The 25,505-nt window shown below is 36.6% G+C and overlaps 1 protein-coding gene and 1 long non-coding RNA gene across 4 annotated transcripts in view; one reads left to right on the top strand and one right to left on the bottom strand.

The window, feature by feature from the left end:
* Nucleotides 1–25,505, top strand: part of LOC124156248 — a 53,750-nt gene that overhangs the window by 13,944 nt on the left and 14,301 nt on the right. The window contains exon 3 of the long non-coding RNA XR_006864291.1: nt 9,658–9,798. This is a non-coding gene — a long non-coding RNA (uncharacterized LOC124156248). The remainder of the gene's footprint in view (nt 1–9,657; nt 9,799–25,505) is intronic.
* Nucleotides 1–25,505, bottom strand: part of LOC124156247 (neither inactivation nor afterpotential protein C) — a 60,034-nt gene that overhangs the window by 9,523 nt on the left and 25,006 nt on the right. For 2 of the 3 annotated variants that reach the window (XM_046530662.1, XM_046530660.1), the window contains exons 19-26: nt 23,703–24,040; nt 21,865–22,014; nt 20,947–21,065; nt 16,582–16,671; nt 13,691–13,875; nt 8,372–8,565; nt 6,926–7,005; nt 4,169–4,547 (exon numbers count right to left, since the gene is read on the bottom strand). In XM_046530662.1, coding sequence (XP_046386618.1) covers nt 4,169–4,547; nt 6,926–7,005; nt 8,372–8,565; nt 13,691–13,875; nt 16,582–16,671; nt 20,947–21,065; nt 21,865–22,014; nt 23,703–24,040 — 1,535 coding nt within the window. The remainder of the gene's footprint in view (nt 1–4,168; nt 4,548–6,925; nt 7,006–8,371; nt 8,566–13,690; nt 13,876–16,581; nt 16,672–20,946; nt 21,066–21,864; nt 22,015–23,702; nt 24,041–25,505) is intronic. The other variant, XM_046530661.1, reaches the window with a different exon arrangement.

Here is a 25,505-nt window from a genome sequence, read left to right on the forward strand (position 1 = left end):
CCCCTTAAACCTTAGTCCATTGCCACCATACGACCGCGCACAATTACCGCATGCTTTGTTCAAATCTGCTCTTTATGTACAAAATTTTATAAGTATTTGATACAATTGTGTTTGTCAATTATAAAGGAATGAAGGAAATGAGCAGGGCTTCCAGGGCCATAACAGTTGATAGAAATATTCTATGAAGAAGAAACGAGGCAGTCAGTTCATACTTGTAGATCAATGTGGAGAGATAGTTAGTTCTTATGTATAGTGCGCAAAGGATAGAATGTGCTAAGTTTTTTAAGGATATACGGAGAAAAGTGGTGAAAAAACTAGTTTATCATGAACACACGTGGCGTTCATTTTAAGAATAGGCCAACAAGAAAAAGTATGAAATCAAGACTAAATTAACGCATTGAAGTGGTTGGAAAAGAAAGTGAAGAAATACTTGGCTCAAATTTACTTACAGTGAGAGAAGTGCTGTGTGTTTCTCTATAACCTAATGGGTTTGAAATGTATTAGACTTAGTGCGAGAAAAACAGTAAGAAATGCGTTTCATCCATGGAACAAAATGAGAATTCCTGATATTACAGAAAATAAGGTGACTGAAATGTTAGAAACATTACACAATGAATGGATGAAGGTGCGACGACATAAAGAGAGAGTGGGAACTACCGTGGAGATTTAGAGAAGAGAATATTTCGTAACAAAACTTGATGATTTGTTTGATATTGCAAGGGGCGGTGCCATTGAATTTTTGACGCTCGCAGTTAATCTCTCAGATAAATGTGCGTGGGATGAAGAAGTAAAATTCTTATGCAGTCAAATAGGAGCACGAAATGCAGTTATTGGTGGAATAGATTTCAATATGCTCAAGAAAAAAGAAAAAGTTGTGATTCCCCGCTCCTTGTGCTGCATCTGCTCCCAACAGTGACTTTCAGATCCTAAAATTACGAAAGTGTTAACCTGGACATAGCGAAAGGAGTACAAAAGAGGTTTTCAAACCACTTGTGGTACCTGAAGGAGGAGTTCATAGGCCTGTCATTCTTTGACGGATCCTTTTCTGGGTGTGAAAAGGAAAATGTGATACGCCATATGAGGATACGTGAGGGAAAATATGATCCACCAAAGATGGCATTCTATAAACGTAAAGACCTGAAAACGGTATCTATATCAAATGTTGTCACTACTAATTCGAGAAAGCTATTAAATGCATTGGAAATATGAACTGCATTCTTTGATGTGCCCACGCAAGAACGGTATGAACATCCTGATTACAAGAACGATTTGCCAATTATTCGGGGCCTTCAAGCGGTAGATGATTGTGCAGAGAGAGGGGTGAAACTAATTCAAGATTTTAAGTCAGTCACGTAGAAGAAAGAGAGCTTTCAAAATTAATTACTAACAATAAATGTGAATTTTCATCGTAGCACAGCCCCTAACGTGCGCGAATACTCTTTAAATACCAAATATGGAAGATTAGAAATACGAAAATGTATTTTGTTTTGGTTAATATGTACTGAAATTCATGGACAAGTGAAAATACGAGTAAATTGATCACTTTGATTGGATTGGTTAAGATTGACATTGTATGCTTTAAAAACATTAATCATGACACAAGAGGAACTTTTCAATTCTGTACCACTAGCATGCAAATATTGCCAGCAGGAGCAAAGTCTGTGCCGAGGGAGGGGAGGGGGTGGAGGGGAAGTCTCTAGTAAGTGGTGCGGGCCGTACCTCAGCGGCGCCGCGGTGCGGGGTAGCGCCCTTGGGAGTGGATTGCATTACGACGGACAATATCTCGTAAACGCTTAGAGATAGGTCAAAACAAACAAAAAATCGGCCCTAAAGGGCTTTACTTTTACGTTTTACATAGAAAATGCACTTTTTCGGCTCCAAAAATCTCAATTGAGGGTCCTCAGTACCTACTTAGGGCCCTTGGGGCACGGGTTGCCGTTATTTTAAAGTAACCGAATTTTAACACGTGAATATGAACCTCATTTGGATCATTTTGAGACTAGGAAAACATAACTTTTCTCAATTCTGAAAAATAAGGGCCGGCCTAGTGCACATTCAACTTCATGTAAGCACTGCCAGGAGCTTTATTGTGGTACCTATGAAAATATTTTGGCATCTCTGTTAACAGAGGTAGTGTTCCAGGTCAGAGTATGGTCTATTTGAATGTGTCTTGATTCAACCTTTCAATGATTATTCAGAATGATGTATTTTTTAATAATAATTTTTCAGAAGTTTGCAATTTCTGTACATGGCATATGGCTCAATTTTAAGTGGTCGACTTTATTTGATGTGCTAGTTACATTGCTTACTCTGCTGTCCAGTTAGAACAACTGGAAAGCAGGGTTATCACTTCTATTTTATTTGGAAAAGGAAAATTCACATATTATGTATTTTCAATCTACAATGGCCAGTGTTTTTCCTAAATTGTCTCTAATGTAGGTGTGTACATAAAATATGGGAAGAGTGATATATTTTCATCTTTTTACATAGGTAAGGACTAAGGCTGCATGATAAAGATTCAAAAAGTTAGCTACTAATTACTGGAAGGATTTTCATAGAAAGATTATGGTTACTTACATAGGCTTTGAGGAGGAATGTTATAAGTCAATAAAAGTTAATGCTGTCATTGAGAGATGGTCAATGAATTGGATACATAATTATGAATCAATGAAATGACTGAAATTAATCTGTTAATTATGAGGTATCTATCAATGAAATATTTCTAAATGCTAAGTATGTAGTTAAAATGAATGAAACCTACTATAGAGTCAAAGACTGTGAAACCATTACATGAGCATATAGTTGTCTAGACAGCAAGTTATGCCAAAGCATTGTCTTAATTGATTTACAAGCCAAAAAATAGCAGTAAAATCTTCGAAACCATCTAAGGATAAAATTACCAGGATGTGCATTGATATATTTTTATTTTTTATTACATATATCCTTGAGCCAAGCAGAACTTACATTTTTTGACTCTGACGGTGGGTATTTTTTATCAGGGTTAATTGGGATTTAATTGAAGGACAATGATGGGAGAATTTGAGTTGTGATAGTAGAAAATATTTATTTATAGCCGCTTGAATTTCTGGTCGCAAGTGGGCTTGGAATTCTGCTGGTCAAAATACTGTACTGGCAGGGTTACAGTGTATCAAGTCAGTAAATTGATATTTTGTCTTAACGCTTCAATATATGAACCACTCATCCCATTTAAAATTCTAGTATTTGGATTCCTATAAGTTTCCATCTATTGGGAAGTATTAACCTGTGTAATTTAACTTTAGATGGTTTCACATTTACGGCAATAAACAACAGGTAGTATGCATAGAGGTTTTTTTTTCATCCAATGGTATATGGCCGATTTGCTAACATACCCTCATTCCCTTAAAATTTATTTTCAATAAAATCTGAAAAAATAAATCTAAGTATGAAAAAATTAACATTTGCCCTCAGAAAAAATAGAATTACGAGGGCCAAAGCATAAAATTAAATAGAAGCAAATGTTTGGATAGTTTTGATGATGATCATAACTATGTGAACTATGATCTTGGCCCCCTCAGTCCATTAATCTATATTTGAATCTGAGCTTTGCATACTGAAGGACTTACGTCAGATTAGAGAGCTCAGCTAATGTAAGTTAGCACTAGTGTTGGTCACTGTACTGCTTTAAGCGTTTTTGCATAAATTAAAGCATTAAGATGACTATAATGAGAGGTCCCAGGATCTTAAATCTCATTCGTTGTTTAGGCTGTCGCAATCTGGGCATGGCCAAGGAGTTCAAAACCCCCTAGAAATATTTCGAATATACTACTTAATCTTTAGAAGAGGTAGAAGTTTGTCTTTCCCTCACAAACGTTTCACTTCATATAAAACTGAGGAATGGTGGGAATGTCAGCAAAAAAACCATTTATACTAGTTGATGGTGAGGGTGTGCCAAATGTACTTAACGACAGAGATTTAGTCAGTATCCAGGTGTAACATGAGTTAATAGACAGGTTTGAATATTTAGTTTCTTGAGTACCACCTGGACACTTGAATACCTCTACTGGAATACATTTGCACCCTGCCACATGATACATACCATGCAATGTCATGGGCACTCGATCTGATAGCTAAAGTCAAATCCAACATGGATCACATGATATCTTATCGATGGTTGATGTATGCTCACCTGCTGCTTGAGGATGCACCTCCATTGAACTTCCTTTGCTGCTCCCTGATACCGGGTGAGGGTGTGTAGCTGTTGCTCCTCGAGTCATTTGAGAAGAGGCTTCTCCTCTCTGAGACGCTCATTGTCACTCCAATGTCTGCAGATGTGGAGGATGATGGTTCAAACCGGTTCCGGTTGACTGGAGGTGGAGGTGCTGGATTATCTGGAGCAGTTGGCCTCCCACCTATGTTCCTTGTTGGTCCCCGGTGCCCATGTGCAGAGGGAGCATAGCCGATAGGGGCGCCGGAGTTGGGGTAACGGCAGAAGGGTGCTTGTGTGTGGCCAATGGAAACCCGGCGGCTATCAGCATCCCCATGAGCTCCGGTCTGAACCTCTTGGTCTTTGTTCATGTGGCCACCAGTGGATTCATGATTTTAATGCAAGGGAGGATGGGGCAGTGGATTTTGGAAGTTAGAAAATTTTTAGCATGGTAAAGTAACGAAAAATCTCAAAAAATTTGCTATCACTAGTATGTAGTATGCTATGACTATGTATATCTTTTTACAAACTTAAATGGTTTGAGTCTAGTTTTGTGGTTTCACCTAAGCAGCCCTTATGTCCATGGTGATCATATACGAAGACTATCACTTCACATTAGACCTTCTCTTTCTTCTAAAATCTCACCTTTTTGTAGAAATACCTTGTACATATTGCATATCTTTCTCCTTATTTTTAATGTCAAATTCTGCCTGTACTGAGAATTTTATATACATTATTAATTTTCCTTTCCTATGAATTGAACATGGATAATCTCAATTCTATTCACTTCTGCATTGTGATTCTTCTTGATTAGACCATAATTGGAGGATGGTGGCACAGAAAAGGATGATTGAAGTTGGGAAGTAAATGTTCCTGGGGGTATGTCACTTGAATGACAATGACAGGGAAATTTAGAAGTGCATATGATGTAAGAGATTGTAATGGTAAAAATCTTTGCTATGTATAGTTCTACAACATGATGGGTGATGAGAGAAAATTTTAGGAGTAGGTTAAGAGGAGGCTGAAGGCATGGCGATCATCATCAACAGTAGAGGTTACTGCCGTCATTTGAACCATGATGAAAAGATGATTTATTAGTAAATAAAAATTAATATTAATGCCAACAACTTGTGAACCTCTGAAATGAAAACATAATTTCATCTTAATATGTATTATTTGATTTTATTCACAAAGTGAGAAATAATTTAGAGAGCTCAGCAAAATCTGTCACTGAGAGTATGTCTCTGGAATAGAACCAGTGGCGGCGCATGCGTATACGCATGTTAGCAAGTGCACTCCCAAAGATGAAAAAATTATAAAAGAAAACTATTCCTTTGCAACGTGAAGGATAAAAGTACTGTCTGCATATGCAAGAAACATGAGCCTCCGAATGCTACAGCTATCTCCTTTTCGAATTCACCGCTCTACAAGTGTGCGATCCCGTGGCATCATGCCGGGCGCATTTTCGGTCTGCGCGATCGCTTGAAGGAGCTCTGGCGGGACGAGGTAAGCGGGGGGGTATGTGCTGTTCAAAGGGGCGATGGGTGCAGACTCAAAACCATGGGAATGCGCACGCGCATGTTTTTGGTGACTGACTAGCAGGTAGTGTAGTGGTGTAGCCGCCACCTACACTACCTACGCCCAGGATCCTAGTCCGTCTACAGAGCCATCTGTATAGCCGTTTTCTACACTACTTCCTCATAGGGTGTAAGGAAAAGAGAATGAATTTCAACTACCGTCACTTGTAAAGGTGTGTTGAGAATAATTATTTTCATACATGCTAATATTATTTCTGTTCATGCAATTTTAAGGGTAGAGTGTACCAGTGATATGTTTTGCTCGCTATGTATTCTATTACGACGAAATATGACGCTCATGGATTAGGATTAAAATAATATAATTAAATCATCCTATATCTGCTCTAATGCACACCCTAGATAAATTACCACCAGCCGCCACTGAATAGAACTGAAGCCTCATAATTTGAACTTACTGCTACAAGCAGTTCACCATCCATGAAAAAAGCATTTGCTTCTGATCATTCTTATAATATTTGAGGCTAAGTAATCAGAAGAACTGATACCTAATTTCTCTTTCTCGCACCTCTATTTAGCCTCATTGCTTGTGCTCTTGAAATGCAGCATTGACAGCTACAGTCTTAGATTTTGCTGGTGGCAAACAGATTGCATCCTGCCTTTTATTTGTAAATTATGTATAATTTATGTATTTATGTGTAATTTATGCATTAAATTATTATCTTTCATAGTTGCATTTGAGTCTTTCGCTAACATTTTATTTCTGAGTCAATTGGTTGAATTTTATGAAATCAAAATGTGCTTTGGTGGCAAAACATATGAGCCAGTGGGGAGTGCAAAGAGCAAAGCTATATTTTTGAATGTCTTGCGACCTTGACTTATGCATTGATTCTTGGAAAGATATTACCTATTTTGTCTCTTGAAATTCTAATTTTTCAACACTGTTGCTTAATATTTGTGCCAAGCATCTCTTATATTATTGAACTCTTCCATTGGGGAGTATTAATTTGCTTTGTTTTTGATCCTGGTTAATGCAAATGATTTTTCTTCTTGAATTTTTGCCTTTTTTGTCTGTTTTCTGTTGATGCCATCAAGACATACATAGTTATATCTAAAATTATTTTCATACCTATGAAAGAGCATTCATCAGAAAGGATGCTGTTTTTATATATTTGAAGGGTTATAGATCAAGGCTGTTGCTTACCTCGAGTATTTCTCCTCCTTCCTGCTCTATCTCTTCTTCTGAGTGGTGCGTCCCAGTCAAATTGGTCATCAACCATGCTCCTGTTATTGCCGGTGAGGCATGGAAAGGAGCATTCTATTTATCATTCATCATTATTTAATTAGTTTCATTATGTGCTAATTAAAACTATTTCTTTTTCACTTAATGAATGAAGAAAGAAAGAGACAAGTTATAACCCTTATTTGAAGCTGCAACATAAACAACTCTAATTTTTTGTATAAATGGGAGTGCAGTTGTCAAACTTTTAATTGCTGACACTGCCTTTTTTGCTGAGTTAATTAACTATTATGTATGTATTTCTATTGATTGCTAAAAGTTCTGAAGAAAATGAATTTGCCTAATGCTTTGTAATTCCTTTAGTTTTTGTGATTTTGATGTGAGCGTGACTGCTTTAGAAATTTTCATGGGTTATGTCACGTGGTTATCATATTAATTTTGAATGTGTATCGTGGTGGTCTCTAGAACTATTTTTTTTTACATCTCCCTGATACCCCTTACTCTACGCAAGTTAGTTGAAAATTGTGATTGACCAGCTTTCAGATCAGTTAGATATTTGTAACATTTAGTTTTTCAAGTATAATTTTAAATTTTTTGGTGTTTTACGTAATTTTTGGGTACTTAAAAATCTCTTATTTTTAGTTGGATTTTTGCATGTTCATTGATGTTACCCTTGTTGTTACGCTTGATTGTTGGGAGAAAATAAGAAGAGGAAGGAAACAAAGAAGTTGAGAGGGAATTCGTATGGGAAAAGTTCATTCTATTGTGGAAATAAAGTGAATTGAAAGAAAAATGAGAGTCTGACGATACATGCTATTGATGCATGCCTGGGGGTGTGTTGTTGCCTATGGGGAGAGTGCTTGGGTACCGAGGAAAGGGCAAAGCCTTCAGGTAGCCCAGCAAAATGTTTATGAAATTTTTAGGAATTGGAGGTAAAGGAACTGGTACATCTTCCTTGAATGTGTTCAATCCCACTATTGGTATGAATACTTTTTCAAATGGAATTTACATGAATATGACATACTACTTCAGAGTGAACTCTACTCTCTCCTACCCAAGCCAACATAACGGTGGAATAAATGACAAGTGTGTGAATTCATGCTTCATTGTGGTTGAAATTCGAAAAACATTTACATATATGTATCACAGTGAGTGAAAATCATGCTCTTAAGATGCATAATATCCATTTGAAGTGAATATAACTGGAATTTTATTATAAAATCCAGTTATTTTTCTAAGCTTCAACCTCAGTAAGGTATGAATTTACATTTTCAAATCAAGCGGAAAACTTTCTTGTCACATTGCCTGTCCAGTTTGCTATGAGGTATGGTTAGCATTTCACATTGGATAGGTTGCAAGAAGAGTGAAAGATAAGGACTATTATACCAGATAGGGTGAGGAAAGGCTTACCCAGCCCTTGCAGGGTCGCATAGTGCTGAAGTATCCCAGAAATGCGGCACATCTATGATGCGGAATGGTAATTTGTTGACAGATGGCTTGGGTAAGCAGTCCGGCCGTGTGCGCGAAGAGTCAACATTTGAAAGAGGGACTTCATATCGACATTGCTGGAGTCTACTGATGGTGCTTTGGTTGTAGAGGTGCACCTGGAAAGTCCAAAATCATGCATTTATACACGAAGAAAACATTTGTGATAGAACCAGTAAAATGTTCAACATTCAATCCAGCTTATCAGCACTAATGTGGCAGATGCACCAGCAGAGGCATGTTCAAAATGGTAATTGTAGGAAAAAGTTTGGGTTTATGCTTACGAGTTTGGGGGGATTGAGAAGGAATCTGGTCAATTGATGAGTGGTAGATGGTTGTTTCATTGGTTTGTCATGTTGATGTCAGACTAAAAAGTAAAACACTGTTACTAAGGCTGTAGGCAGAAAATATTTTTTTGGCGTTGTTGGAGGGGGTGCCCAAGCCAAGTGTTCATTCCTACCATTTGTATCAACTTTTGGTTTCATACCCACCGGAGAGTGGTGGATGGCTGAAGTTATTCTCAATTTTTTGGCGGGGGTGGCGTTGATTTAATTAGGGAAATACATAGAATGGCAATTAGCTTGAAGATCGGGTGCAAGTCATTCCCTGTACTCTCTTAAGAAGCTGGCTCATCCATTATGGAAAGTTGGTGGTACATGCTTTTTCATCTGTTGTTTTGTGTCATTGATGGGCAAATTTAGAGGGGGGGGAATGGGGGCATGTGCCCCCCCTCACCAGATGCTTTAAAAATAGATAAGATATTTGATACATTCTCGAAAACTCGTTATTATATATGTAACTTGTTATATTTTCATAGTAATAACTTTCATACAAACATAAAGAGAATATTTTGTACAGTAATTTTTCAATGTATGTTGTTTTTACTCTCCAGTATGAGGAGACCCTTTTGCCCCAACTCCCTCCCCCAGAAAAAGTCCTAGATCCGCCCTTGGTGTCATTAGTAATATTTCACTGGGAGTTGGATAATGCTGACTTTAGACTGCTTTCCACCCATAAATTTTAACTTCTTATCAGTGGGAATGGATGAAGAGTTCCATATATTTCACTTAAAGCCTTTTTCTGCTCTGTCTATCCAGTTGTCCTTTGGCAATTATCTACATTAGATCATCATGTTTCATGATGTAGATTAAATTTTTCCATCATATTCCAAATGAATTGATAAGATTACTCCTATCTACCATTATTTTTAGGACCTCCTTATTGTTCACTTGGTTAATTGGTTTGGTCATCATTATTCTATTGTGGCGCCACATTTGGAATGCTTCCACCCTTGAGTTCTCTGCTTCTGCCATCACCTATGGTTCTCTGCCATGGAGAATCATGCTTCACATGTAAGTTCTGATGAAGTTTTTCCTTACTTCTTGCTTATATTTTTTCCTGTAAGTAGGCCTGTTTTTTGTTAAACGCCTTCTTCTCTAGGCTGTTTTACTGAAGATTTATTTGCTTTATTCATTGCTGGTTTACATTGATATAGTTGAAATTTTATTGCTATCCCTAATCAATTTATTGAAACCAGAGGAGGCCAAGGTAATTGCTTGACACTTTCTAGTGGTGTGGTAAACTCATTGCATAGAAGTTTGTGTGTCATTCCCCCACCTGTTTTAAATAATTTTAATTGTTTTGTCTGACCTTCTAACCTTAAGCAAGCAGATGAAGTTTTTTTTACCACAGTAATGAGCTCATAGAGAATTGAGGTCATATAATCTCAATGCAACTGCATATCTTAAGGTAACTTATTGGGTGAGGGACCATAATAAGGTGGTTTCCCATTATTTTTTTATTGCCTAAATCGAAAGATTATTACTCCTGGAGTACCTATTTCACATTTTTAGATTTTTAAATGACGATATCTATTTTTTGCGATTAAATGAAAAGTGAAAATTTCAAGCGCGCGAAAACGTGACGACTAAGTATGAATGCCGGGAAAACTCTGTGTGATGTCGTTCTGGTTCCCGCTGCCGCCGTCTGAGGTGACCCTGGGGTGAGGCTTTGAGCGCTGATATGACGCAGGATGCTAGCAGGTAGCAGAGTACCCTGCTAGTTGGTAGCGCTTGGCTTAAATATGGATTATTAATGCCTTATCAAACGAAGAAAACTTTCCGACCTTAGCCAGTTTTAATAGGTGATTGTTAAGACATGTTTCCCTGAGTTGTGTGCCTCATGCATGCATTGATAATCTCAGGCAATGTAAAGCTCCTATCTACTCGTATTGAAACTAGGTCCCTGTGACGTCACGTGGAGTGGCATCGCATGGGCGCCAATGTGGCGTTTTTCAAATGAGGATAAAATTGACCCTTGCCAATGGTCTAAACCGGTATTTCTAAAACCAAATTCATAATTTGTATATTATGAATGCACCAATGGTGGGTAACGAATCGCAATCAATACCTTTCGTTTTCTTTGATGAAGGAAACTACCCTATTAACTCAAACACTGAATGCTGTTGTGACAATTGAGTTATTCACATTAGAGGGAATTTTATTAATCTTATTTTTGTGCTTGTTTATAATGTCGCAAGGCCAGGTTACACGATATAATAACACATAGGGGTTAATGTCTAAATGTATGAATGTGAGGATTAACGGCAAAATGCACCGTGTTAACCACCCAACTTGTGCGAATGCATGCTCAGAAAATAGAACCTGTTCTAATTTGGTGCATGCATTCGTGCATGTTCAGTTCCGGTCCACCAAAATCATTCATGCAAAGGTACATTAACTTGTACGCGTTAATGTACCGTGTAACCAGGCCTTTATACCCACTTCATGAAATTTTTTTGGAATTAGTACAAAACTTTTACCTTCATAGCATGATTTTTAGGTTTAGGAAAGGTAAAATTAGCCAGAGAAAAGAGGTTCAATAAAAAATTTGATACTTTGAATTTAGTGTATTGTACCAAAAGGAATTTAGCACTCTAATTTCTGAAATCATGTGATACAGGTGTATGAAGAATTTCTTGTTAAATATCTAAAATTTGTCTTGCTGTGATGTTTATGATATTTTCTGACACCTATTACATTTTATTAGAACAAAAAAGAACTTGGAAAATTATGTGCATACATTATCCAGAATTCTGGGTTTATTGGAAAATCACATATTGATACCTCTGCTGCAAAACTTCTCAACAATCGCCAACTGAATGAAATCCGTTCATCTAGGAGTCCGACATAACAAATGTGCCCAGCGGGCAGTAGCTGTATTATCAATAACAGACACTTGTTACTTCCACGAAATATTTATAAAAATTTCTATTTTATGACTGGTTTGGGCTTTTACACCATTATCAAATACAGAAAATATAAAAAAATATGGTGGGGTCAGGTTTATATATACTAAGTTTGTTAATGGAGTGAGGTTGGCTCCGAGCAGGGATCGGTAATTTGTGGAGGGGAAGGGGGGAAAAACAAGTTGTGGTTAAAACGAGTGAGTGTACATAGCTGGAGTATAAATGCTCACCTCCATTTCTCCAAGCTTCGGAGATGAGTGTTTGTGCTCCAGCTATTGCCAGCTGAGCGCATTCATATTGTGGGGCTTCTAGATGAGCGAATTTCATTCAGTGGGCAATTGTTGAGTGGTTATGCAGCGGAGGTATCAATATCTTACTTCCCTTTGTTTCATTACCATTGATAAAATTTCGCATACAGAGGTTTATGTGAGTTTTGTAGGTTTGAGTAGTTAGTGAGGTTTATGTAGTTTTGTATGAGTAAATTATTAAAGAGTCTGAAGCCATTAAGCCATTTCATGATTAAGTTACAATTCAAAATAAAAGCTCAAAATAGTAAATAAAATCAACAGATTTAGGCGTTACTTGGTGGAACGATGAGATATTCATGGTTAAATAAAAACACAGTACTATTCCACAACCTTATATTTTTGCAGTCTACTAGTTTCAACGTTTACAACGTCATTATCAAGACTAACTGAGAAAAGCATACAACATCCAGCCTTATTTATCCAACAATAGTGTGAGGGAAGGAGGAGGGGGGGGAACTAAATGAGGAGGAGCATTGAGCATTGTTGGTTGGATAGGAGGTTCAAAACAAAAAGTATAAAATCTTGGGGAGGTGGGGTGGGGGCAGGCAGATAAAAGTCAGGTGGTAAGGAGGTTAATGAGAAGGGGAGGAGGAAGGATTGTCAAGGAAGAAGTCAGATTTTAAAACAGTAGATAAAAAGTTAGAACATTTGAATACAGTATATCAGTAAAAATTTCGATGTTACGTGCAAGAGTGCATTTGGTGATTTCTAAAATTTCTAAAATATCCAGTTTTACACTTTTGTCATGTACATGTAAAATTTTAATATTAAAATCACTGTTGTGGCCGGATTCGGACAGGTGTTTAGAAAAATGGGAAATGGAGTCTTTCAAACGAGCACTTCTTTTGTGTTCATCGACACGAGTTTTAAACTTGCGGCCCGTTTGACCAACGTACACACCGTTGCACTCGTCGCATGTCAGGGCATAGACACCACTTGACTGTATTCAAATGTTCTAACTTTTTATCTACTGTTTTAAAATCTGACTTCTTCCTTGACAATCCTTCCTCCTCCCCTTCTCATTAACCTCCTTACCACCTGACTTTTATCTGCCTGCCCCCACCCCACCTCCCCAAGATTTTATACTTTTTGTTTTGAACCTCCTATCCAACAATGCTCAATGCTCCTCCTCATTTAGTTCCCCCCCCTCCTCCTTCCCTCACACTATTGTTGGATAAATAAGGCTGGATGTTGTATGCTTTTCTCAGTTAGTCTTGATAATGACGTTGTAAACGTTGAAACTAGTAGACTGCAAAAATATAAGGTTGTGGAATAGTACTGTGTTTTTATTTAACCATGAATAGCTCAAAATAGGATGCTGTTATTTATATGTGGTAATATGTATATGTCTTTTCTATACAAAATTGTTTGAAAGAGAAATTTACCTCTGATGAGGGAGAAATGTTTGTGTTTGAGTGAAATGGTGAAGGTTTAATGGAAATGAAAATGAATTTGCTCCTCTTCAAATAGATAATTTTTCTGCTGATCGTAATTTTGATTTTCATGAGCAATACCTAAGAACACAAGAGAATCTTACCTTCTGAAGTGTAATGAAGGTTAGCCCTCTTGAATTGTGCTGGGTAGTGAAACCAAAATATGAAGGGTTCAGATGAGATCTGTAGCTGAATTGTGTTATATTATGATTGATGAGTGGGAACTTTGATGATATTTCCCCTGCTTTTGGCATACCTGTTGTGAATAGTACACGAGGTCTTGTCTCCTTGCTGCCCTGTAGTGAAGAAGCACTTGAAAGATTGACTTGGCTTTCCACCGATGGCAGAATTCTCGTATAAAGTTCACAGTCACTTCATCCATGTCTCTCGCTGCTGATCCGCTGACTTTATATTTCTTGCGGCATTGATCGCCTCGGAACTCTTTGGGTGAAGTGCGAGACAAATATTAAAGCATGAGTTCCTTCTCAGTTGCTTTACCAGTAGGAAAAAGACAAGGTTTATTTTTAAATCTAATAGGAAAGAATACTAAAACATGTGTAAGTAGTGTGTTCAGCTATTGAAGGCTCTACAATCTAAATGATCATCTTCAATTACCTCTACTTCCAAAATAGTGAAAACATATTTTTATTACAAGCAAAGCTTAAAATATAGTGAATAACACTAGATCAATTGTGCAAAGCAAAAGAATTTTCCCTCTTAGAATAAACCTAAATGGTATATTTAGGGACTATATTAATTTTTGCTTCTCTAACTACGTTATTCAGCGACCTAGTGTTGTGAATTGGTGGGCATAAGTCTTCTCTGGTATTATACATCTTGTGTTTGCATTCTCACATCCAGAGTATGCCCTGACACTTTCACTTATTTTATGTTGTTCTCTGGCTCTGTGTTAGGTATGTATTTGGTTCTCGTTATTAAAAATGTTACTGTTCGTTTGACGAGAGCTGTGAATAAATTGCTTAATATACTATGAAAAATGTTGGGTTGTTCAAACTGCCTACTCTGTAAAGGAATTATGACAATATGTAATAACATAAGAAGTATAAAACTTCATTCATCCAACGTTTTTGTTGTTTTCGAAGCAATGCATTCAGAGCTCTTGTGAGATTCACTGTAAAATTATTTTCTTTTTAGTTCATAAGATAAGCATTACTTTATAAAAGGTTTAGTATTTAGCTATTTCTATGTTGATTATAGTCACAAAACTGGGAGCCAAACGATGATGCATTAACTTCTGAAAATGGTCATTACAATAGGGAGAATGATATCTTAACATGAATGTAGGCAATATGGTATTGTCAACAGCATGAAACATCCTCCTTGTAATATTCAGCCTCAGCCTAAAAAGAGCAAAATACATTGACAGGATATTGATAGATATGCATTTGCCTCTGTAACTCACGGTAAAATAATACCACTTATCTTTTTAGCAGTGAAATTGTCTGCGTGGAACATATTTAGCAGTATTTAATGCATTTAACCTTGCTCTAAGAATGAACAAATGTTTGTTCATACATCTTGTGAGTGTTTGTATATCAGAAAAAAAGTTTGTTTTTGTAAATTGATCCATGTGTTATCAGTGACAAGTTGAGGTGGTCAAAATATGTAACTTTTATGAAGATGTCCAATGCCTTCATTAGAAATTCATAAATGTGGGTCTAATTGTCAAATTTGGATGAGGTACAAAAGTTTGTAGCATTGATTTGCTTCATGTTGCTGAAACTATAACTCTGCCTTTTATCTCGAAAAACTTGAAAGTATTTCTGAATTCTGTATCATTTTGGAGTTGCTAGTAAATGATGCACTGCAGGGTTTTTAAGTACTATAAGTTTGGAGAGTTACAGGCCTGTACTTAAGAATGAAGTGAGGTGAGGTTCTATCATTGGTATGCAGAGAAATGAAGTCACATTAATTGCTCAATTGAATAATCAGTTTCTGCTTGTTGTTGCATACATTTTTCAATTTCTTATGTGTTTATCTGAGGAAACATGTTATGTTCTATCCTGGATGCTCATGGTAAGTCAGACTTAAAACCTTTATTTTCAAGCGACTTATTTTTTTTACATGTATGAGGTGTTACCTATTATCTTGTGTAATTTCTTTCTCCATAGTGAGGTCAAGGATCGAAAGAAGGATTTTGCTTTAGGTGAATTGTAACAGCTATGCAAAAAATATCTAGCGGCAGAGATACTATCTAATCAATAGGTTGTTACTTCCTACTGGCAATATAAAAAAATGGGCAAGTTCTATTGAGGAAATATTAGAGGAAAAGGTTTTGTGTATTAGAGAAGGATATGGTGAAATATCTCATCGCAGCATTAAGCTCAATTGAAAATAATATCTGCTCAACAAATAATTGGTAATATGTGAGAATTAATCAAGAAAATTAAGTTATTCGCTAGCATAAGATTGAAGCTTTCCATTTTAACCCTAATAGAATGGTTTGTGTGTCAATGTTCATCCAGAGTATCGGATACCATTGACTCTATTAGATTTTGTGATGGTCTCTTGATTAGATTAGTGGTATAATTGATTAGTTTATCAATTTGGGATAAAATCAGAGGAAAGATTGAAAATATGACTTGTTGTTGAACTTGCATTTTAAAGTGAGATTCAGAAATTCCACTCGGGCACTTACAACTCGAAGGATTGACCAATTAATAACTTTTTAGGCACATATTTATGTTTCATAACCCAGCTATTGCAATCTTTGAATATGACGATGAGAATAGTTTAGCTTAATAATCTAATTTCTTGTGATGGCATGATAGCGGTGCCTGCTTATTCTAGTTCATTTGTTGTTTATACAAGTGTGTGTGTCATTTATTAGTGTTCTTTTCCTTGGTATTCCTATTTAATATGCCCTAACCTAAAACTTTTGAATAGCCCAAGTAGCACATCATTTAAGATTCACAAATTGAACAGGCTGTTTTGGTTTAAGGTTTTAGTGAAGAGAGATTTCACCATTAATGGTTAAAAATAGGCGAAATTATTTATGGAAAATGGATGAGGTTTGAAATGAATCATTGGAATTTAGTGGATATCAATAGGAGCAATTTGTCTACTGTTTGTAGGCAGGAAACAATAAGATGTTAATTGATCCTGAGAATAGTAATTCTGTCTTACTCGACTGGATTTTGAGTGCTGCTTCTTCCTTTGTCATTTCTTTTACTTGCTTCTTGGATGTTTCAGTAACCTTCTCCTTCTTGTTTTTCCCTGCAAAGTGCATCCCATCTCAAAAACAAAAATGATGTGGTAACTTCAACTAATTTTCAAGGCAGTCTCTTTTATAGAATATATCTTTTCTGGAAGTTTACTTTATTTGATTCTTTTTATAGTTTTCTGTTCCATATTGAATATGGTTTAAACCATTTAGTAACGGCCATTCATAAATATTAGCGATTGAAAATAATTGCCCAATTTTTTAAAAACTCATTAAGTGCAGTGCTTCAAATTTAAGTATCAATATTTACGTGCGTTTATAATTTGGCTATCAATGGCTGGTCTTCTTTCTGTCTAGGAATTTTATTTTACAGAGTTTATATTCGCAAGGATAGTTGTTTATTGATTCACTACTTAATCGAATACCAGATACAGTATTTTTTATGTTTGACGATTAGAGGTATGTGGAAATGTTTATGGAGGGATGTTTTTTTTTAACATTTCACTTTAGTTAAATATTTTACCTTTTTTTAAGGATCAGATTGGATTTATTTAGCTTCAATTTTAGTTTTTACGCAGTTATTGATGCGATGAATGAATCTTGATGTGATTAATGTGTGATTAGTGCACTGGTAATTAACCTGTGGGATTAGTTGTTGTGGAACCATTTAAGTGATGGAGTTAATTAATGGATCATTTTAATTTGATATCAATATTATTTCGCATTCAAGTTTATCGCAAGTTTAAGTATTTATTGCCCATCTATTATATTTGTGTCTAGTTCCTAAGTTAACTGTAGTTTAGTTTTATATGCCATTAAGTTAAAGCTACAAATAATTCATCACAGAAAGGGATTATTGAATAGAAAACAAAACCCCACTTAACTATTTCTTTGAAAGGTAATTTATTCACTTTTAAACAGACAAAGTGCAACAATTTTTCTATACATATCGACGCTTTAACAGTGGTTTTTCTTGACAACAGCGATTCAGATTTCATCATGAACAGTTATTTAGAATATTTTTTATGTCTTTTACAGTTATAACAATTTTAACAGACATTTAATATTATAATTTCTTGTTTACATAAAAGTTTGCGAGGCTTTTTGAGAGGTTATCTCACAAACACCAGTGATATATCTCATTTTCATCTCTTACCAGGGATATCAAGAAACAGCTGTAAGATTTCAAACGGCTACACAAAAAGGAATGCTTATTAAGTAGGAGTTTTGTTTCCCATTCAAATTCATTTAGTGGCATATTAGCTGAATTAGTTACACTGTGTTTTTGGACTAGTTTTACTTTGGAAGAGATGGAAATTGATAGCGGGGACATGGTCTTTTCTCTCCATACTAGTAAGTGTAGGGAGAGATGTACCAAATTCCGCATGAAAATGTAATTATTGAATAGAGACATCAAAATCTTAGAATATCAAGTACATACAGGAACTTCTCAAAATTTATCATTATGGTTTTCAACAAGCTGCCACTAAACTTCAGGCAAATTATGAATCAGTCTATAGGTAAGCTGCATTATTTACATTTTTAAATTCACAACAGATGGTTGGCAGTATGATCCACAGATTTCATTATTTCTAGCATTTATTGCAATAGATGATGGTGCTAATGGATCTTACAGGTATTGTTAGTTTCTTTGAATCAAAATTTCTCTCAGAATATAATGGATAACAGTAGCTGCATCTTCCTTCTTATGTCTTTAAAATAATCAGTAAAGAGTCACTCCATAACCATTAGCATCACCATGTCACTTATCATTAGATGAGTTATTAACACATTTACTCATGGAGACATATAATTAGGTTTACATTTTACATATTTTAACATTGATCTAATTACTACATATGCATTTATTTACGAATCGGAAGTTAATTAAGCTTCATTTAGTTGTTAGGTAATTACTGAATAAATGTTGGAGATAATTGTTTAGTTGAACGATAAGATATTTTATAGGTAGGCTAGTATATTTCCAATAAAATTGCATTAAAAGTATAGTTTGATGTCGCATGATCTTCAAGAAGGGCATTGGCCTTATTAATTCAAGAAAATTAATATTAACACAGGAAGTAAAACTAGCTCAATATATCATTATAAGTACGGATACCCATTAAGGCATTAAAGGACACTAACAAATAAAATAATACATAGGCTTAGCTTCATGCAATCAGACAAAGGCAGTCCGAAATGAAGTAACGTAGCCATTTACTTGGGCAGGTTTGTGGATCTGACCTCCTGGGTAAATTTTTCCATCATTTCGAAATGTTGCCTTTTTATTTCTTCCTTGAAATCTTTCTCTTGTTTTAATATGTCATTTCAGCTTATTTTTAGAGTAGTGAGACAGCCTAGAATTCTATTGTAGTTATATGATAACATTAAACATTTCCGGAAACCTGCTCATGTTAGCTACGCCACTGAACATATTAACCATTTCTACTTTCAACATCACACCAATAAACTTATTATAAAAAGGATTTTATATGGTTTTAGGATATTGTTTCCCCCGATATATCCCTTTTTTCCCAAGTACATACTTATTATGAAGATGAGGAATATTGTGATGCAATAAATATAATACTGCTTCATTTTTGAATGAACATCAGTAAACAACATAACTGCCCATGATGATAATGGAAAAAGAGTAAATAATATGTTGATTATTGTTTTCATGAGCTCTATCAAAGAAAAATTTGGAGCCATTAACTTCAAGAGAAAGTAATTTTATTCAAAGTAAAATTTTAGTCATGAGATACTGGTTATTTCGCAGTTAAAAGAGCTGCAGTATATGATTGTTCGTATTGTTTTTTAATGATTTGATGCGATTAGCACTTTGCCTCATGCATTTTAAAGTGATGTGAAAAATGAAAATTTCAATGTGATGTTTTATGGAATATTTTACTCTGAATTATTTCAGTGAATCTATTCCAATGAGAGAAATGATATATTTTGATGAATTTAATTACTATGACAGCTTTTGGACAATCATTAGAGCTTAATAGGCATTGAATGTAATTATCATATTAACTTTTGAATTTAGATTGAGTTATACTAGAAATGTATTATCGACTTAATTTTTTCAATGTTTGATCTTGACCCAAGGCTGTATATATAGGGTTGAAAATATTTTGTTATCCCCAAACTAGCTCTCCTTCAACAGCAATCAAAGACAATTTACTTGACAGCAATTTCTGGGGAATAACTTGCTTCTTTGATGTGATAAGTGTTAGGGTGTTTATAGATGGACAGAATAAAAAAAGCTTACGGAGAAAGTTTTGGAAATAGTGAAACTCTTTTCAAGGGGAAGAAGATTGTTACTAGAAGGAAAATTAATATAGCTAATGTCCTGATTTGGGTTTGGAATAAGAAATTTCTTGAATTTTTTTCGCGCTTTATAACGGCAATAAATATAGCTCTTACATTAGTTAAACATCCTCACTGTATGCACTAGAGCTTCAAGAGTTGACTGAAGGCTCTAGTATTACTCTAGCAGGTGGCCCTATCTGCAGAGGTGTCCGTAGAGGGTGTATGAAAGTGATTGCGTGGGAAAAACACGAACTAGATGTATCAAGGTATTGTTAAATAAGTAATTTTTCATATTGAATGATCTCTGCTGATGCATTATTGATCATGTTTAAAGAGTTTCGGTACCAGAAAATACAAAACGAAACTAAAACTTCCATGTAAGAATATTATTTTCCTCCCAAAAATCTTTTCTCCCCAGCCGTGATGTGAAATAATGCCTCTTGCTGAAAAATGATTTGAATGATTGCCGGGCTGTTAAAAAAAATCCTATTTTGTTTTAGAAAGTGATGCATCATTTTTCCGTGTGCTTGTAAATAGAACACCAATTCTAAAGGGGTTTCGGATCATCATTGAGACGAACCCACCCGAAACAACGCTAAACCGAGTACTATCCCTCGGGCAGGCGACAACTTGACTCGCATCTCAACTTCCTTTTGATATCTCCTAACTTCTCCACCCCCTTCCGTGTTTCCGAAGCATTGCTCGAGAAATCGTCCCAGTTTGGTCCTGTCATCCCTTTAATACAATCCTATATATTTTCCTCATAACGGGAAGAAGGCGCTCATCGTCCCTCGCCTAGCTCATCCCTCCTCGCTAGTTCTCGTCCGCGGCGCCCTCCTCCGCGGCCTGCTCTTCCTCGGCGGGCACGGCCTCAGCCGGTTCGCCCTCGGCCTCCGGGGGGACGGGCGAGGGCGAGGCGGGCGGGGTGGGCGAGGGTTTAGCCTCCTCGTCGATTGGTGGGGGTGGGAGTTCTGTCGGTTGGGGTTCCGCGCTAGCGTCATCGCCTCCGTTACCGGCCTCGGGATCCTCCTGAGTCGACGCTTGCTTCTTCACTTTGACGTTCCGCTTGGCTAGGAAGGCGCGCATCATCGACTGAACCTTGACGATCTTCTTCACTTGGATCTCGTAGAGCCTGCGGGTTGAAGACGCAGGGAATAGATTTAGTAAGGATAAAATATCTTGAGCTTTTCCGGCGAATCCTATTGATAAAATCTTCTCGGGTTTGGCATCGGGTAAGGCTGTTTATGTCCCCTGTTTCGATGAGAAACTCCCTCATCGAAACATTGGCTTCAAAAAGCCTTACCCGGTGCCAAATGGAGAAGATTTTATCAATCGATTTAGTAAGGGTTATCGGAGGGGTTGGGAGAGAGGCCGATTTGGTCGGGAAAAATGGTAGTGAGGGACTCATTTAAGCATTTTAAATTTTTTATGTCTTATATTGAGAAATAAATGTTAAATTTGTGTACGTTGGCTATATCGCTGATAATATTGGTAAAATTGGCGAAATTAATTGATGAAATTATTTTAGATGAATAAATGCACTCTTTTGTGGGACTTGTAGCACTATCGTTGACATTTATGTCCTAGTTCGAGAAATTTATTTATTTATCAAATTTATTTATCACATCCCCCGTAAACAGCACATAACGGCCTTTTACAACGAGGGTTTCCAATATTAACAAAGTACAACACAAACATCTTTGCCCTGGATAGGGATCACCTACCCAGGCGGGATTCGAACCCACGACCTACGGTTTGGCAGGCGAGGACTTTACCCCACCGCCACCGAGGCCGGCCAAACTATTTTATTTAATTGATTTTATTAAGTGACCAATATGTTAACTAGGAACTAAAGTATATTTTGGTAACTCATTAGGATTTTTAAAGGTAGTTAATTCATCCACCCGATTGTGACGACTTTTAGTACCTACCTTGAGAGGTATTCTTCGTTGTAGTACTTGAGGAAGACCTTCGATTTCCCTATGGCGAACCCTTCCATCTTCAGACGAACCATCAGAAGCCGGCAGTTATCCATGTTCATTTCCACGTTCTCATCAAAGTCGAATGCTAGGAACTTGTATCTGTAATAAAATAAAGTGTAGTGGTAACCTTTTGGCATATTTTGTGGCTAAAAATTCCTTTCCTTTTCGCATTGCCTGAGACAAAGAAACTATAGTGGGAGAGCAATTATAATTGCTAAATATGTGTAAAATTTTTTGCTTTTAATTATAATTGCTCTCCCACTATAGTTTCAGGCCCAGGGTGCTTGATCACATAATATTTTTAAACCGTGTACATTTACTTTGCCTTTTCTCCTTTTATCTTTGATTGAAGCATTTATCTCTAATGTTCTTATGACTGCTAAAATTCCTTTTTTATGTCTCTTCTACCGTAGTTATCCATATTATCGTGTGATAATGCCATATAACCTACTGAAATATGAAAATTTGCGAGCCAGCATTGGCATATCCAGTGTCTTATTCTTGTCTTTAAATTATCTCGTCAATTTGTTGGTATGTGTTGAAAAACACGAACTCACCGGGTTGTTGGTGGAAGAAATTAGGAAAAAGGCGAATGTTTGTTGAGATTTTCTTGAGATTGAGATTTAATGATTTTAAAAATCAATGATAATTAATTCTGGAGGGACTGTGTGTATGATCTTGTCGATAAAATTAGGAGTTGAGCTGTTTTGATAGATTAAATTGGGGATGAAGTGGCTTTTAACCCCTGTATGATATTGTTAGGTACTGTTTACTTGTTAGCAAACTAATCATGTTGCACTCCTGGCCAAACAATAGTATCACTCTGCTAAACGAATTGAAGGACTGTTTCTTAACCACAGCAAATAGAGATTATTTCCTATCTACGCCAAGGAAGCGAATTTCCTCGTATTTCCTGTAGGCAGATTCATTTTTAGTGGTAATGTGGGTTGCATTTATTTAGGATAGTAACGGTGCATTCTAACTCTCTGCAGGAGAAATTTAATTGAGGAACTTTCTGGTATTTTTCCCCACGCTCCAGGCATCATCCGGCATTATTTTGCAATTTTGTCGCAGTGGGCGGTGGTCCGCGACTGAAATGCAATCGTCGTGCTTGATTGGGTCACGTGGATTTTCATAATTTATGAAGTGCTTACTTTGCCATTGGTCATGTGCACCTGTAAATTCTGTAATCCGCGTAGAGTTCTTGCGAAAGTTTATGGTATTTTACAGGAGAGAGTTTAGGACTGGTAGATTAGTTTCGAAAAACCAGTTGTTGCGGGTGAAACCGTAGCATACACATATGGGCTGGTGGTTAAGACTTTTGTCGCCAATGTTGATATTTGTAATATGCGTTCAACGAATTTGAATTCCCTTAGATATTAGCTGCTGTTGGCAGCGGAGAGGGCCCCTTACGTCCAGATAGTCAGATGCATGCTTTATGAAAAATCGAATTGGCCAATACCACTCGGAATCCATATCTACGTTATGATGACTTCTAGTTGCATTGTTTTCACTTTCCCCCTTGTTTGTTTCTCTTGTTCCTCTTGTAGGTTTCACCTTCTCTGTTCTGCGAGTCTAAACGCCCAATGCTTTCGTGAGAACTGTATATTTGATTACCGAAAGGCCTCACTAAATGATCACCTGTAAGCCTAAGACTCTATGCTTTCATGTAACTAACTCTTATCTAGTTTAACACTATCTTCAGCTTTTCTTTTCCATATCTTAGGATTTGACACCAATCATACTCATGGTACGAAAAATAGCAATTAACTTTGTTTCTTGCGAACCTGCGAAGGAATTCGTGGAACGAGATGCGATGGGAGTATCCTTGTTGTCTCGCCCGGGCGGTGTCCAAAATGGCGAGGGCCCTCATCTGTTGGCGCACCACGTCCGTCTGGAAGCTCCTGGGTGCGTCGGACAAGGACGGGCGGATGCAGCGGATGAACAGGGTGGATCCTCCGGAGCTCATCGGGGCTATAGTCTCGCCATTGGTGGTGGGCAGGGACTGGGATGGGCTCGAAGAGAAACCTCGCAGGAGCTCGAGGCAGGTCGCCCGGTAGATGGCCGCGGCCGTGCGCATCTTGCGCGTCTGCGAGTACTGACCGCGAATCTCCGTATTGTATGTCTAGAAAGTTGAAGAAGGGTAAAATGAGTTATACAATCAGCATTCAATGCTACCATAGTTGCTCTCTCGAGGAAGACCGCCACTGATTTCTTTAATTTTTGGATAGTGTGTTAATACTTGCGAAACTGTATTAGAGGGTTAAAAAAATACGCCGACGATGTGGAATATTTCGAATAGATATTTTATATCATGTGAAGTATTTATTAAGTATCTTATTTTATGTTAGGTTCATATTACCACCGTAATTTCTCATCATCCTGGTAGAAGATAAAGAGGCTAATTAGCTAACTAATTAACTACTGTATGCGTGTTTATTTTTGCCTTGTCATGCATTAAAAACTTGCAAGAGGCCATTCACATTTTTATACATGCTAACATTGTCATAGTTCAAACTGTCAAAATAATGGAGCGAAATGCTTGTGAAATGTGCTAGAAGATGAAAGATAAAATGATGCTAGACAATTTTAAATGTCAGGAGTATGAGGAACTATTCCAAAAGGAGTGATGAAATATTATTTCGTAGCATGTGATCATAATCAAAGGTTGTAACTCGTCAAAATCACTACTATGAGCCAAATTTTGAATGTATTTAAAAAAAATGTAGTAATGCTGTTAGAGGTGGTTTATAATTGTACAAATATTCAGCAATAACATCTCCTACTTCTTAAAATTGTTCTTCTGGATTCCAAATTTTACCATTCATTTATTCTATCAAAAAACTAGCTTATAAGGGCGGATGGATAGCGAAAATATAGCGATTCAAACTTGTTTTAAAAAAATATCTTCCATTTCGACATTCTGTCATTATCCGGTGAATGTAGAATATATATTGTGAACCCTGAATTCCCGTTAATGACCTGAAATAGTCGAAAATGGTGGTAAGTTTTAATTCAGTGACAGTTTATCAGAAAGAAATGTATTTTTACTACTGATCATCACGGTTCCAAATTTTACTACTCATTTATTCTATTCATTCGTACATTCATTTCACCATGTGAACTGTCCGAGCATAAATGTCTTGGAACGTATTTGTTGAGAATGGCGAAGCAAACAAGAGGGCATATTACACCGGTAGTAATTTTTTTCGCGGCGTCTCACTAATTCAAAACTAATGCCATTAATTGAAAATTTCGGGGTATATAAACTATTTTTTGAAGTCAGCTGTAACTCATGTACAAAATTTTAACATTTATGAAAATACTGTGTTAAAATTTTCAAATTATAGGCTAAGGCAAGTGTCAGTTTCGGCCCTCTGTGTATGCTAAGCTAGTAATATGTCACGAAAACAGACTGGCCGAGCAGGAGTGGCAGCAGCAGAAGTTATCTACGGCTTGTGGTTGAATTTGAGAGTTCGGTAGTGCACTCTTCATACTCTTCCACCTTTTTATGCGATCATTCTTAACTTGCTTCGTCCTTTTGTCCGTTTCATCGATGGGATTTTGAAACTTATTTTGAACCCACACTC

This window comes from Ischnura elegans, chromosome 3 (genome assembly GCF_921293095.1).
Source record: "Ischnura elegans chromosome 3, ioIscEleg1.1, whole genome shotgun sequence".
In the NCBI taxonomy this organism is placed as follows: Eukaryota; Metazoa; Arthropoda; class Insecta; order Odonata; family Coenagrionidae; genus Ischnura; species Ischnura elegans.